The sequence below is a fragment of the Artemia franciscana genome, chromosome 3 (genome assembly GCF_032884065.1).
Source record: "Artemia franciscana chromosome 3, ASM3288406v1, whole genome shotgun sequence".
In the NCBI taxonomy this organism is placed as follows: domain Eukaryota; kingdom Metazoa; phylum Arthropoda; class Branchiopoda; order Anostraca; family Artemiidae; genus Artemia; species Artemia franciscana.
Window position 1 is genome coordinate 19,781,679 of NC_088865.1, and position 17,350 is coordinate 19,799,028.

At 35.4% G+C, this 17,350-nt stretch overlaps 1 protein-coding gene across 1 annotated transcript in view; it reads left to right on the forward strand.

The window, feature by feature from the left end:
• The first annotated feature begins 4,251 nt into the window (after positions 1 to 4,251).
• LOC136024987 (uncharacterized) overlaps positions 4,252 to 17,350 on the forward strand; it is a 154,568-nt gene continuing 141,469 nt past the window's right edge. Inside the window, exon 1 of the mRNA XM_065700598.1 lies at positions 4,252 to 4,363. Coding sequence (XP_065556670.1) covers positions 4,253 to 4,363 — 111 coding nt within the window. The 5' untranslated portion in view covers position 4,252. The remainder of the gene's footprint in view (positions 4,364 to 17,350) is intronic.

The following is a 17,350-nucleotide window of genomic DNA, read 5'->3' on the forward strand; positions in this document are numbered from 1 at the left end:
GCAAGAAAAGAAACCACTTATCTCCTCAACTCCAGTCTCCGAACTTATCATTGCTATCTGGCTGAAAGGTTTGACGACGAACCTGAGCATCATCCTTGTTTATTTTCTAGATTCTTCCCGTGGTGATAAAGACTCAGAATAATTTTACAGCCAACTCCAAAGCCTCACAGACTCCATTCCAAAATTCTCATAACAACAGACTCCAAAATTCTTATCATTGGAGACTTTAATGCAGTAGAGGGTGGAAATTCCGACGATAATAAAGACTACACGGGAAACTTTGGTCATGGTATCAGAAAAAGAAGTGGTAAGTACCTTCTGGAATACTCGAATACTTCTGGAATAGTGGCACTTGTCCCAAAACGCGCAAAAACTAGCGTGCTAGACACAGTCGTTCTTGCAGGAGGAAATTTTGACAGCGATTGCATGCTTCTGCCTTTGTCTGAAGTCGGCAACAAAACTCCAGAAAAAAGCTCCGATATTCCGTACTGAGCTTCTGAAAGACGGGTCAAATCGCAACCTTTACCGGATGAATCTTGATTTGACTCTGAAAACCCTATTAGCAAATTCTTCATTGAATCCGAGGAAATGAATTTAGACACCCTAGTCGACAAGAGTACCAAGATCTTCATACAGACAGTCGAGACAGTCCTTGGAAGAACTAATGGCTCTGAAAACTTATGGATCACTGAAAAGATCATTCAACTGTTTAAAGAGGTAAGATCCAGAAAACATAGACATTTTTAAGCATATTAAGCGACAAACAGAAAAAATGATCAAATACGTTATAACCGCGTACATTCATTATAAATGTGACCAATGCAAGCTTGAATTCTGAAAAGGTAATACCCCTGCAGTGTTCAAATGAATTCGAGAGCTATTTAGGCGAAAAACTACACTTATAAATTTAACCCTGGATAAGAACAGGACTCCCATTAATGACGCAACAAGAATAAGAGAGAGGTGGTTATAACATTTTCATGAAAAGCTACAGCTTCCAATTAACCCTGACCCTGCCATACTTAGGAATTTAACCATCCCCCTATTGGAACCAAGCCCACCACCACTCATAAGCGAGGTCGAAGTTAAATAGAAGTCACCCAAATCAAATAAATCACCTGGACCAAATAGATTGCAAGCAGAATTCCTGAAAGTCGACTCAGCAGTCGTAACAGACCACTACCTCAGAATTGCCACAGTTGCTGGGCACAAGAAATATTTCCCGAAAACGTTTTGTTCCCCTACCATAATTCTTCTCCATAAGAATGGGTCCAAATCCAAATGTCACAATTGCCAATCAATCAGCCTGAAAAGCCAACCTGTCAAAGTTATGACCAAGATACTACTAGACAGAATAAAAGCATAAACCGGTCACATAATCCCTTAGGATCAGGCAGGTTTTCGAGTAAACCGCTCAACGATTGACCAGATTTTCTTCATCCGTCAAGTGACGGAAAAATACCTTGAATACTCTTAATTGACTTCAAATAAGCTTTAATCTTAATATGGAGAGAAGGACTTTTGCATATATTACTGCATTTCGTCATCCCGTCAAATATCGTATTACTCATTAATAGCATGTGTGAGTGGTTCAGAAACCAAGTACAAACATTTGAGGAAACGGCAGAAGAATTCCAAACTTCTGTTGGTATTTTGCACGAATGTATCCTCTTTCCTCACATGATTAATTGCTTCTACCACCGAAAAATGCCGCATGTTGAACCAACCAATGGGGCAATAACAGAAGGGGTCGTAATCGAAAGGCACCCTCTTGGTCACCGTTCAAAGTACTGGAAGGAGAGCTTCTTCAACTGCTACCTCACTGGTCTTCTCAGAATGGCACAAAACATAGAGCAGTATAGGTGACAAATACAATCGCTCTTGAGTAGAGAGGTCCTGAGACGACCAATAAGGCCAGATGGGACTTTAGTCAAGTAAGTGAAGATGTAAGTAATCTAACATTAATCCAGTTTTATATTGTCTTTTTTCCGTAAAAGATTCTGTAAAAAAATACAATATGAGAAAAAAGCATATGGAAACTTATTTTGAAAGCACTAGGAATATCTTTGCGACTTAAGAGGGTCCAGAACTTGTTATTTTACTGTACCAACGTCATCTAAGAGTTTCATGTATCCATGTTTGTCTATTGGACTAATTTGAGAAGATCATTACAGACTAATGACCTGTTAATAATCATACAAATGCTACAAGAATACTACCAGTATGTTCAATGTGCCATGACCCTTTTTCATTTTTTACCACATATTTAAATAAGACACTTTTGAGTAGTTGCACGAGGCTTTCCAATAGATTCCCTTAGAGGCTTTTCTGTAATTTATGGAAGTTCCTCATCCTGTAATTCTCCTGTTTATACAGTTTGTCAATATCAAATAATCTGGATTTTCAAACCCTATAGTCAAAGCCAAAATCTATTTAGTGGCTTTTTGCGAAAAACTACTTAATATTCCTACTTAATATGAGATATTGAAATGAAAAAAAACGTGAATTAAAGAATTTGAGCTTGAATGAGCGTGACTATGAGTACGTCCGAGATAACGTGGATTTACCAACCTAAAACTTAATCTTTGCTTTTCAGCTTTGCTCAGTAAAACTTGTAAATCTTATTTTCTTCGATTTTAAATGTAGTATTTAGGGACAGGGAGAGAGCAAGATGGTCCTTACTTTTGCCCGATGTGTGGAAGTATGAATGAGAGTGTGGGTCACGTGATATATGAATTTGAAGAACTGAGGGATTCGGGAGATGAAAAATATGGAAAATGTTTGATGAGGGATGGCTGGTGAAATTAATGAGACATGATTGTTTTGCAAGTATTACAAATTTAAGACAATTTCTCAGGCTCGCAATGGATCAGAGAAGTAGATTTTTATGATTTATGTTTATCTTCTTTTTACGATTTATGTTTCTCTTTGTGTTATGTGATGGTTATGTTATATTTATTTAATAACATTTATCTAAAAATAAATTTCATTTTTATTATGTTATTACCATTTTCCTAGGGCTTTTAGTACAGAAAATCATTGCAAAATTTTTTGCAAAGGTTATGCTAAGTTTGGTCACAATGGTTAAATGATCTTCCTGCCTCCCGGAAAAGTTGATTGGAGCAGAAAACGCTGCTTTTAATCCTTTTTCTTTTTTAGGAATAAAGAAGTCCAGCTGACTGCTTTTTTCCTGTTTCCTTATGCACACATCCGATTATTCTTTAGTTTGTCAGGGATTTCTACTGCAGACGCTGTTTCAGTTTCAAAAATTCCTTCCATATAGTTTTGAACAAATCAAACGTCTTTTTCGTGACCATTATGCAGAATCATGGACCATTTACCATTGTGTTTTACTAGCCACCTTCACTTAGAGGGTATTTACTTGGAAATACTTTTGCTTCAATCACTTTTAATTCTACGTTAACACTCAAGGACAATAAATCAAATGAAATTCCCAATTTTATTGCTATTAACGACCTGAAGTTTAACACACATATTACAGATATCGTTAAACAAAACAATGCCCTTTCCTTTTCTTTAAAATTTGAATAAATCAAATTCTGTAGGATGTATTCTTTTGATTTCTACGCGTCCTTTATTATTGGAATACACCTGTATAATGGAGGGTTTTCGAACAGACTTAATTAATGCGTTCTGAATGGCTTCCTTTGGTTACGCACAAAGAGCTTAAAACTCCTATTTTATTAAAATCTATAGGCACTATAAGCCGCCACAGCTAGTATCCCTGCTGATTTATTGACTGTCACAACCTTATTAAACACGACATTCCTTGCTTATCCACCCAAAAATGATAAGGAAGAAAGAAATCACCTATCTTTGTCCTTACTTTTAGGAAGTGGTGATGCCTCATCTCCTTTGAAATAGAACGAAATAGAATCAAAAAATAATTTCACTTTCTCTTTTCGCCGTCACATACTCACATACAGTGCTTTATTATCCTATGTAAGCTAAACCTTCAACATGTGTTTATTTTTTTTATACATATTATGAAGTAAAAATTATTTCCTTATCACTTCTCCTTCTCAATAGACCAAACTCTTGACTAATACCATTTAATGTAAAATAGTGCCAATTCAATAAAAAGAAAAAACAGAAATACCTAGTCATAGAAGAAATAAAAGAAGAAATAAAAAGATATAGAAAAAGAAAATTAAATTTCAATTGATTTCAAAGCGATTTCTTATGGTTTTTGGCTTTTGATTCTGTTTCGTCTAGTGCTATTTCTTTTCATATGGATTTTATTTACAGTTATAATTTCACTCCAACCAGAAATATGCAAGAGGACATGAACCGTTTATATAGAAACTATGGATATGGATGGTATTCAAAATACATAGAAGAAGTGAGTCATCAATCTATCATTTTCTCTATCCCCACTTAAGTAGTTAGCTTTCGTAATTATTTTCGAGAATGATTTTTAAAGATTCATTTAAAACTAAATTTATTTTGATTATTTTGATTATAAGTCATAAAATTATTTATTTAAAGAGTAATAGGATAATAGTCCTTTGTCAGCTAGAAAATTTCCATTTTCTTACTTGATTGAAAGTAAAATTAACAGAAAGTAAAAATTGAAATCATTATTACGATGAGATGTTAATGTTTTTCTTATGTTTTTACACTGTCCCAGCCTTACGAGCTCTGTTCTCTATTGGGGCATAAGATTGTTTGTGTATTTTTGAGTTGAATAAAGAAAAAGTTGAGTTGAGTTAAAAAAACGCTTAACCAGAGGGCTTGAGCCCTTTCAGGCAATCTAAGAAAATAAGAAAGTCATATTTAGTCCATGCACCACTGTTGGTTCTCCTTTTTTTCTCCAGTGATAGTGAACGCTAAAAAATTGTAGTGAGCTGTTTAAGAGCTTAGATCATAAATAACGTTTACATCTTCTCGGTTTTTGTAATGTTGTCTTGTTAAGGTTATCGTATAAGAGACGTTATCGTGAAGGTGAAAAGGTGAAGTTGGGCAACAAAAAGATTGATCAGGTGAATAGCTTCACTTGCTTTGGTAATACTAATAGTAAAGACGGTGAGAGTAGTGAAGATGTTAAAGGTAGAATAGCGAATGCTCAGGGTGTTTCTTCATGGTCAAAAAATGTTTTGAAGAATAAGAAGATAATTCTTCAAACCAAGATTGGAATTTCGGAAGCTACAACAATGACAGTGGCCAAATGTGGTTCTGAGGTATGGGTGCTCCGAAAAGTGTATGAAGGTTTACTAGATGTCTTTCGATAAATTACCTTTGGATTTTTCTTGGTACCTGGCTTACTCACCGTATCTCAAACAGTAGGGTATACGAAAAGGGTGGCTCAATCCAAATTTCAAGGCCTATAACGAGAGAAAGGTGAATATGGCCATGGTACGTTCTGTAGATGAAGGATGACAGATTGCGTAGTAAATAAACGTGTTATTTACTGCCTGGTAAATAAAAAGCTTCCCAGTTCAGAGCCGATTCAGCAATGATAAAGTGACTTATGTCAGTCTTAGTGGAAAAATTAATTATAACAAGAGCTAGGAGCTCATTTGTCACTTGTGACAAGAGATCGGATCCCTTCTGATAATGTCAATCATGTATCTAGAACTTGGTGGTTATTCTCGTAGTCCCCAAAGTACTAGAAATCCCCCCAACTCCCCCAAAGAGATTGGATCTCCTCTGGTTATTTCAATAGCGCATCTAGAACTTGTGCTTATTCTTTTCATCAAGTTTCATCCTGATCTCTCCACTCTAAGCGTTTTTCAAGATTTCTAGTTTCAAAGATTTTCGTTTCCTCCCTCCAACCCCAATGTATCTGGTTCTGATCCAAATTAAAATTGATTATCTGAGACTTAAATCTTTCTATATATCAAATTTTATTAAGATCCTATCACCCATTCGTAAGATAAACATACCTCATTTTTCACTATATCCCCTCCCTCTATCCCTCCCTACAGATGGTTGAATCGGAGAAATTACTATTATCAAGTCAATTGGTGCAAGTCGCTGACACGCCTTACAATTCTCATCGTCCTTGCACGTCCAGGTGCACCAAACTCGCTAAAGCACTGAAAATCCCCCCAACTCCCCAAAGGGAGCAGATCCGGTCCGGCAATGTTTAAGTTCCTTTTATTATCAATAACCATCCATTTAAAAGCCAAAATATCCCAAAGGACTCAATGGTCGGTTATTAGGGAAAAACAACAAAAAAACAAAATATAAATAACTATTAAATACATTCACATGTAAAATATATTTAGATTCTACGAAGACCAACGAAGGAACCCGAAGAGATATGTAATGCTGTTTCCAAACATTTTGCTAATATTGGCGTAGATTTATCTTCCCGTATAGTATCTTCTGATGATGATCCTCCCTTGGAGTTTTTTATGAAGACTCCAATTGATATTTCTATGTATATGAGACCCTTCTCTCGTGATGAAGTAGAGAAAATTATCTTTGGGATGAAAAATACATCGGCAGGTAGTGATTCACTCAATCTTCTGGTGTTGAAAATAGCGTTTCCTTATGTTGCTGATATTCTTACTTCTCTCATTAATTTGTGCTTAAAACGGGGAACGTTTCCTGATTGCTTGAAAATTGCTAAGATTACCCCTGTTTTTAAAGGCGGTAATAAGAATGATCTAGGAAATTATCGGCCTATCTCAGTCTTACCCGTTATTTCTCGACTGCTTGAAAAGTGTATTAATACTAGAGTTTATGATCATTTGGAACTGCATAATCTGTTAAATCCAATTCAATTTGGCTTCAGAAAATGTAGAACCACAGAGATGGCATTATCATATATAACTTCGATAATCAATGGAGCTCTTGATAATAAGCTTAGAGTAGCGGGTCTGTTTCTTGATTTGGTTAAGGCATTTGACACTGTTGACCACCAATTACTACTTCGAAAATGTGAATTTTATGGACTAAGAGGGGCTACTTTAGCTTTGATTTCTGATTATCTCCAAAATAGAGAGCATTATGTTCACATTAATGGATTTTCTTCAAGTAAGAGTCTTGTTAAATATGGTATCCCCCAGGGTTCTGTGTTAGGGCCTACTCTTTTTTTGATTTTTATAAATGATCTGCCAAATGCTGTTGCAACTACTTCTAGAATAGGGGATATAGTGAATCCCGCACCTTCGGGAACCAGGATAACTACACCCTTATTTGCTGATGATGCGACATTGATGTGTGTTGCCTCAACTGAACAACAACTTACCTCAACAATTAATGCAGCAATGACTATGACATGTCTTTGGTTGAAGATAAACCGCCTTGACCTAAATATAAATAAGTCAAATTTTGTTATTTTTTCACGGTCCCCAAATTATTATCCTTGGATTATGGAAATAGCTACACCGAAGGGAATTGTTAAGCGGTCAATGTCCGTTAAGTACCTTGGGATTATTATTGACGAAATTTTATCATTTAAGTGCCATGTAAAAGCTATAAGTAGAATATTATCGCGGAATTTAGGGATTATCCGTAAACTAAAACATTTATTTCCTTCAAATGTTATACGGTTATTATATTTTTCTCTGATTCATCCGTATATTTTGTATTGCTCGTCTGTATGGCTTGGGACATTCCCCTCAATACTTCGCCCAATCCGCGTACTGCAGAATAATGCCATTAGATCACTGTGTGGAATAGGGAACCGGGATTCAGTCAGGTCAATGTATAGTATGATAAATATAATGCCTGCAGCCGGATTGCGTGATTTTTTTACACTGGTTTTTATGTATAAGTACCATTATGGGTGCGTTCCAGAATGTTTTACAGGAAGTTTTCGGGATAGGTCTAATATTCATGATCATAGAACTCGAACAAGTGGAGATATTGAGGTTCCTCGCCTAGTTTCTAGTAGGACTGCTTTTTCAATTATTTATAGAGGGGCTAAGCTATGGAATAAGCTTGTTCCAAGTATTAAAGAATTGCCCATTAATCAATTTAAGGCCGTGCTGCGTGTGGGGTTTCTTGGTAGGTATACCTTTGAAATAGATTGAGATTGATTGATTTAGTATTGAAAATAATTGTTCATTGTTTTTTTCTTTTGTTTTCTTTTTTGCTTCGGGATCATGATATTATGTTGTTTGATTGTGTATGAATTATTTATATAATTTTTTTTTCTCGGTACACGGTTTCACCTTTCTGCTCATTTTAGATTAACTCATTGTTTTTCTGTTTTTGTTCTTTTTTTCTTCTATTTTTTGTTCTTTTTGTTAGTAACACACCCTCGCAAGCAACGCTTTTGGTGTGCTACCGATTGATTTTGTCTGTGTTATTTCCTTTGGTTAATAAATTAATACTACTACTACTACTCTACTCACCAATCCCTACCCGAGTAAAACCGGTCTCCACGCCACTTACTTAAACAAAATAATAAAAGAAAATGTATATCGAGGATCCAACAGTCACACTACCCAAACCTAAATAATTAAGTACAATCTAAATAATTAATTAAATAAATTAAATCTAAATAATTAAACAATATAAATAATTGATCAATGTCATAACTTAACTTATTTTTTTTTAATTGAAAACTTCTTCCACTGTTTCTTGAAGGAGCCTATGATACAGGACTGTCGAATCCCAATAGGAATGGAATTCCAGGCATGTCCGACAGCAACTATCAGACTAAAGTCCGAGCGTACTGCACGGATGGATGGCCCTAGCACATCATCCTGGTTCCTAGTTTCATAGAGACTGACATTTCTAACAATCTCAAGAAGCCCGGTAAAACTTGATGGAAGGTCTCCACAGAAATATTGAAATCAATGAAAGAGAGGTTTAATGTAAGAATATCTTTAGTGGTAGACTGCAGAACTTTGGCTGATTTCAATTAAAGACTATGTAAAGGTGTAAATAAGGATAAATAAGAGAGAAGTTTAATAGACAAAGCATAGAGAAAGGAAAGACTCGCTTCAGCTTCTGAATAATTCCAAGGCCTAGAGAAACCTTTAATTTCATTGACTCAATATGCCACTTGAAAGATAGGTTTTCCTCCAAAAGTACCCCAAGGAATCGAACAAACCGGTCAGCTGGTCGAGATATGGATCCCTTAGATGGTTGATGGTATTCAAATCTAATAAATTTGCATCAAACCAGTGATATATGTTTTCTGTCATCAATGGCAGCCTGAGTATAAGGGATGATTCATCAGGTGCTGCAGCCCCCTGGGTGCTGTCGTCGGCGAATGTAAAGAGTTCTTCATGTTGTCCAGGCGTAGAAATGACAACAGAAATTAGATCGTGGGCTGCTAAATAGTGGATAGAGTTTGTTGACATATATGAGGAAAAGGGACGGCCCAAGAAATGAGCCTTGTGGCACGCCATATCTAAGAAATGAGCCATGTGGCATTCAACTACAATGAATCGGCCAGTTAGGAATGACGAAAACCAGGACAGAGCTTCTCCATGCACACTTTGATGTGACAGCTTACTAATAAGGATCTCGTGTGTAAGGATATCAAAGGCTTTCTTCACATCAAGGAATATTGCTGCAGGGATAAGGCCGAAGTCTAAGGACTGTCGTACAAAGTGAAGAAGCATACTAAATATGTGTTTTTTTTTTTTTATTAATCTTCAGTCAATGTATTACAAAATATTGATTTCACAAAAGTTAATAACTTTATCGTCTTCTCCGACAAAGTTTCGATAATTTTGCCAAAGCATCTGCTAGGAATCCTAAGAATTCAGCCAGAACGGGTAAGGAAATTGGTACTGGGTTTGTAAGTATCTTCTTCTCCGGAACTATGTTTACCATTGGAAAAAATTATTTTCCTCTAAGAGCCCTTGGTAACGTAACGGCAAATTTCCTTATAAGAATAGTGAAAAAAGCGAAGATTCTCATTTTAATTCCTGTAAACACGTCTCACATTGCACCGTCAGCCAGTAAATGTTAATTACTATTTAACTAATAATTACTGAATCTCTTATCTACCAAATAATTAATGCTCTTTGCTAAAATTCTCTTAACATCCTAATTTTTCAACTTAAAGAAATTCTTTTAATCCTTTCTATTATATTTAAAAATTCTGTTCTACCTTTTTTCAAAAATTTAAATATTTAAATTATAAATTAATAAACCTATTAAATTTTAAATGATATCTAAATTAATAAGAAAATTTACCGGAATCAAAATTAGCATACAACTAAAAAAAAACTGCCACTAGTTGCCTACAGCAGCAAGGGGCTGCTCCCTTCTCATCTTAAAATGCACTGCAAATACATAAAGACATTGAACGCTTTAAACAAATCATCACAATTTACAATATTTTTCTACATACATAATACAAATATATATAAGCTTAAAAATAAAATACATTCACTCTCAAATCATAGGGCCTTGCATTATTGGGCAACTGAAACCAACTACTAAAAAAAATCGTGCTTGTTCTGTTGAGCACTTCTCCCGAAGACCAAACTGGTGCCGATCAAAACACTTCTTTGCGTACAGGAAACTCATAAAGAAGCATAACGTAGAAGCATTAACATAAGTAAATCAAATACCTTATTATAATTTTCGAAACTCACCCTCTCAGGTATTGTAAACTCCCATGACGTAGTGAATAAATCATCTTTGAGCTTTTCGATGTTTGCTGTTGTATATCTGAATTTTGGTTTATTATCAGGGGCTATTTGGTGTGCATGCCGAGGGAGTGGAAGTTAAGCTCCTACTGGGAAATGATCCAACGTATCTGATAGTAGCACTTCATTTTTTAAAGAATGTATTGATGAGAAAACATTTTGAATTGAAGTTGCAGATTGGTTCGAAATTTGTGTAGGGATATTTATACAGGGAGTTAACCCGGGTGAGATTACTAGTGCTGATATATCGGAAGCCTGACTCGATGACATATCCATCACGTCGACGTTAATATCACCCATTAAAATTATTTCTGCCTTTTCTGACAATACTTCCCCAAGAACATTCTCTAATATTTCCATAAATTGTTTTGTTGATCCGCTTGGAGATCTATATATTTCACCATTTATTATCTTTTCTCTGAGCTAGTAGCCAATTCTATGAACAGAGATTCAAATACCCGTTCTGCGTTTGTAGACAGATCATCCCTTCTTACAACTGCCAGTTTACGGATAATATAATATCCTAGCCCTCCTCTTTTTTGCTATATTTCTTTTTAGAAATAGTGATTTATATCCAGGTATATCCATAAGTAGCTGGTTCTTTTCATTTAAAAAAGTTTCACGTAAACCAATAATTCCATGGCGAGATTTCCTATATATAAGATGTATATCATCCAGGGAAGAAATCAGCCCTTGAACATTCAAACGTACTACCCAGAGGACATCCTCCCGCTGAGCTCTAACATTCCATAGCCCAAACTCCTCCACAAAATTACTATCAATAATATTTTAAAAATTTTCATCAAATTTCATATTCGGTGTTCTTCCTATCGGGTTATTCCAAATTACTTAAAAATTTATTCAACGAATTTCATATGCATCTTATTTCCTTCTGGCGAGATTAGCGTTCGTCCTCGATGAAAAGTATTAGCTCCAACTGGGTTAAGTTCAGTGATACATGCCATGACCCCATCGCATTGGTTTTATCCGCAGTTATTAGTGATGGTTTTCATGACGGTTTACAGTTTTTACAGTTTTCCCGTCCAACTCCCCCCAATTGCACCGGATCGAGTCGGGATTCAAAATGAAGGTTCTAAGACTAAATGTCTGTTCCTTCTAAATGTCAAATTTCATTAAGATTCAATAGCCGGCTCGTAAGTTAAAAATGCCTCATTTTTCCTAATTTGTCCAATTAACCTTCCTTCCAGTCCCCCTTCCTCCAGATGGTCGATTCGGGAGAGCGACTATTTATAAGTTGATCTGGTCTGTTCCCTACTACACCTGCCAACTTCCAGCGATCGCTATATTGATCACGAATCTAGTTTTAGATCTCCTTCCTGTAAAAATTGGGATGATCTTGGATTCGAACCTGAGACCTCTTGCACTCTAATAGAATATCATACCCCTAGACCAGCAATCCACACTTAAAAAGAACAATCATTTGTTTTATCGGCAAATGAAGTACTTCTGAACTATCTCGTTTGCTCCTCCCCCCCAGGTGGTTGAATCGGAGAAGTGACTATTTCTGATTTAATCAAGTCTGACAACTTTCGGTAAGTGCTCAAATTAGTGAAACTGGGACCGACAAACAGACAGACAGACCGACGGACAGAAATTGTGATCGCTATATGTCACTGGGTATACACCAAGTGCCATACCAACACGTCTTCTTGAACTTTGAAAGAAGTTGAAAATGACTTAGAAAATTCGTTTGTTCTGTGTATTATCGCATACTATTGTTTTTGTATAATGACTTCCCTCGCCTCCCAGATTTGCTGCGTATGCCCATCCATGCCGAATCACCCTCTTTGCTCCCTATTATTTTTCTGAGATCTTCACTGAGTGAAACTAATTGTCCAAAAAATGTATCATTCGCTTAATCAGTCCATTTTATTCCCTTTTATGACATTTATTGTTGTTTCTATTTAAAGATTCAAGTTCAAAAATCTATCGTTAAAATAACTTTTAAACTATATTTTCGTTTTAGGAACGAGAATAATTTTTAAACGAGTAAAGATTAAAATTTGATGTTGAGTAGCGAAAAAGCAATCTAGTGGATAGCTTCTCTTACCTAGTTTGTATCAAACAGTTCATGGTAACGAACTGTAGTAAGGAGCAACCCGGCTCAATAGTAACCGAAACTCTAAAAACCGGAATTTCGATGCTAATAGATACAAAAGAAAAATCAGATGTTAATGCTGATTTTAGATATATAAGTTTCATCAAATGTAGTTTTACCCATCAAACGTTACGAGCCTGAGAAAATTTACTTTATTTTTAAAAATATGAGGAAACACCCCCTAAAAGTCATATAATATTAACGAAAATCACACCATTGCATTTAGCATAACGGGAAACCCAACTATAGAAGTTTCAAGCTCCTATCTACAAATATGTGGAATTTCTTATTTTTTGCCAGAAGACTGATCAGGGAAGCGTGTTTAATTGCTTTTTTCTCCCCAAGGGTGACTGTATGGACTCGGTGGTCCTAGAATGTCGCAAGAGGCATCATTCTAACAGAAATTAAAAGTTCTAGTGCCCTATTAAGTGACCAAAATATTGGAAGGCACCTAAAACCTCTCCCACGCTCTTTTTCTTTCTAAGGTCATTGAGTAAAAATTTCGATAGCCATTTTTTCAACATGGTTGAAGACCCTAATAACTATGTCTTTGGGGATGACTTAGTTCCTCACAATCCCCGTGGGAGGGGCTGCAAGTTACGAACTCTGACCAGTGTTTAAATATAGTGATGGTTATTGGGAAGTTTACAGACGTTTTCAAGGGAATTTCTTTGCTAGGAGGGGGTGAGGGGAAAAGTTACATGGGAAGATCTTTCCATGGAGAAATTCATCATGGGGGAAGAGAATTTCCATGAGGGGGATGCAAGATTCTCTAGGATTATTTAAAACGAACAAGAGCTAAGAGTATATTTGGCACTTGTGACGAGAGATCGGATCTGGTCCGGTTATGTCAATCATTCATCTAGAACTTGTGCTTACTCTTGAACTTGCCGGAGCACTAGAAATCCCTTAAACTCCCTCAAAGAAATAGGATCTGGTATTGTTATGTCTATCACGTAAATAGAACTTGTTCTTATTTCCCCCATCAAGTTTCATCCAAATCTCTACACTATAAGCGTTTTTCAAGATTTCAAGTTTTCAGGATTTCCGTTTCCCCCTCCATCCCCCATTGTTCCCGGATCCGGTCCGAATTAAAAATGGAGCATCTTAGACATGATATCATTCTATATATCATGATTCATTAGGATCTGATCATCCATTCGTGAGATAAACATACTTGAATTTTCACAATTCAGATCTAGTTTCGGATCTTCTTCATGTAGAAATTGGAATGGCCAGTATTCAAACCATAAATCTCTCGAACTTTAAGTGAGAATCATACTGCTAGACCAGAAAGCCAAACTAACAACAATCATTTGTTAGCTGAACCGGGACTGACAGACAGACATAAATTGTGATCTCTACATGTCATGCGGTAAATACCAAGTGCCATAATAACAATAAAAAATACATATGAAACTTTTTTTTTCAACTGAAAGTAAGGAGCAGAATTAAAACAATCATTTGTTTTATCGGTGAATAAAATTCTTGTCAACTATATTGTTCACTCGACCCCCCCCCCCTCAGATAGTCAAATTGGGGAAGCGACTATTTCTAATTTAGTCTGCTCTGATGCCTGATATGTCAGACACTTATCATCGTCCTAAATCATCTGGAAGTGTTCGAACTAACAAAACCAGGACTGACAGAGAGACAGAAATTGCGATCGCTATATATCATTTGGTAAATACCAAGTGCCATAAAAACAATGAAAAACTAAATATGAAAAAGTTTGCTTAACTAAATGTAAAGAGCAGCATTAAAACTTAAAACGAACAAAAATTATTACGCATATGAGGGGCTCATCTACTCTTATTTACATTGCTCTTTACGCTAAAGTATTTTTAATACTGTAAATTTTTTTTCTATGGACTTTGTGATTCAGGGGTCATTCTTAAGGAATTATGACAAAATTTAAGCTTTATTGTAAAGAGCGAGGTATTAACGAGGAGCAAACCCCTCATATACGTAATAATAATATAAAATATAGAAGTTCGTTACTTAAGTCAATTTGTAAATTACTTATGTTTTTTTTTACTAATAAGAACGTTTAAAAAACAGTTATAGAAAATTAAGTTTAAAATATTTAGAAAATTATAAAAATTATTGAAAATTACGTTTAAAAATATTTAAACCTTAATAATTTACTATTCAAAAATAATTAACATTCACATTTCGTTTTAATCATTCATGTGCGGAGAGCCAAAATCAAAACGTGTCTGAATACAAAAACATTCAAAAATAAAAAATAAATATATTTTTAGCTGTAAGGAGCCGCATTAAAAATTAAAACGAACAGAAATTACTCCGTATGTGACAGGGGATCTTCCCTCCTCAACGCTCCGCTTTTTAAGCTAAAGTTTTTATTGTCTTAAAAAATATACTTATGAAAAAGAGTCAAACTTTACCGTACAGAGAGGGGTGTTGAGGAAGGCACAGTCCCTCTAATTTACTGAATAATTTCTGTTCGTTCTAAGTTTTAATAAGGCTCCTTTACTTTCAGATGTTAAAAAAATTATTTTTTATTTAATTATTAGTAAGGACGGTTGGTGCAGTGAGGATGTTAAATTAGAATAACCAAGGCCAAGGGTGCTTTTTCACAGTTGAAAGAGGTTTGGAGGAATAAGCAAATAAGTCTTCAAACTAGAGTCTACTAGGTATTTCCCAAAGAAGCTGCCTAAGGATTCTTTTGGAAACCCGACTGTATTTCATACAGTATCTTGTACGAAAAGTGTGCTACTTGTTTTTTAGGGCTTTATTGAGAGTAAGTTGAGCCTGGCACGTTCTACGGATAAAGGAAGACAGATCACCAAAAACTACATTTGTTTTGGCTGACTGGGGAAGGCCAAACGAAAAGCAGGTCGCCCCCAGTTGGGGTTAAAGGATGTCATAAGGAAAGATTTAAGGGAAGTGTAAAGTACATGGGAATTTGTAAAGAGGGGGGCCTTCAAGGGGCCTTCAATAGATTGGGATGGAGGAAGACCGTATGCCGCTGTGTTCACCCCAGGTGGCTTGGTGCTGCAGTGAGTCGCTGTTAACAGTAGTAATACTTAGTTTCGTATCAGAGATAGAGATATTCAGATTTAATGAAACTCACATCTTTAGAAAGCATTTTTTTTTTTTTTTCAACAAAGCAGAATTTTCTTTTCAAATATCAGTAAAGGGCATTCCCTAAAAACATTCTAGTGATTTTAAACATTAAAATCATCTCAAAAAAAGTCTTACGGAATAATTTAACAGCTTTGGAAGTTTTCTGTGGTGCTAACTGCTTTGATTGAAATCCTTGCGGACACGGGATGTACATGAATTATGTTGTATCTGTATTAACTAGACATCATACTGCTTAGCGATCAGTAAGAGATTATGGGCTTCCTTTGCCTTGAACTACCCTGTCGTTAGCTTTTCCAACTGTTGGCACAACTAAGGCCCCCATCAATTTTTAACAAAATGGCTTCGGAAGATCCCCTTGATGCTGGAATTTATTTTAAGGGCTCCTGTGTCTTTGAAACCTTCAGCCAACGTCAAGACTCTCAAAATGCCATCTTTGGTGCTAAACGTCCGTTGTATAAAAATATATTGTGAGTAAAGCCGGGCATGTCACAAATATTCTCAAAGATAAAATTAATAATATACTCCTGGATATTCTTATGCATGTAACGACGTTTTATACATCCCATCTGAAATATTCAGTGAGATAAGAGGTAAAGCTTACATTTAGAATCTTGTTTTAATGAAAAATGACGTTGAAAACGCATAAAAGCATTAGTTTGTGTTCATTTTTTTTACATTTTTATGACTTAGAAAACATTTCACCGGTGGGGGATTAGAACCACTAACTCCCCGTCTCTTCTTATTACGGCCAATGTTGTTGATAATCATTTTTAGACAAATCAGAAATGAAAATTTACAGGTAATCTAAGGGCTTCAGAAATTAGCACCGTATTTATAAATTCGCCGTACTATTGGCAAAAATAACAGGATTTCTAGGATTTATATTATGGTAGCTATTATATTATACCTATCAATATAGACTAATATTAAAGGATATTCCATGCGTCAAATATTAGTATTAGTATCTATAGATAGCTCAAAATTAAGTTTGTTTCAAGTGTCAACGTCAGTGCTGTTCAATCCATTAGGAAAACCTTGTTTTGAAAATTAATATCACTAAGGTTGTTTGATATTAGTAATAATTTAATGGAATAAAACCTTATTAGCTATAAACTTAATGCTAACTGAACTTTATGCTAATTGAACTATATGCTCAACGTCTTATCGTGTGTACTAGGGTATGGACTGTGTTTTTAGGTTCTTTTAATTATGTAATGAATCAAACTGGCTTTTAAAACTACTGTTTAGTGTTCGCTACCCTATATTTTTTGGGATGGGAGGAGGAATATTGTTTTCTATTTCTATACTTTTCGTATATCTTTTGTTTTAGGCATTGGGTTTTTTGGGCATACTTTCGGATATATGTTTGTCTATATTTCTTTTATTTTGAAGCATCAATAATCTACATTTCTAAGGATTTTCTGGTTGAACATACCATTGATATTCAACACCAAAATATTGCCAAGCAAAAAATATGATTTGAACAGGGGCTTCAAGTAATACCGACAAATTGTGTCTGCTAGCGGTTAAA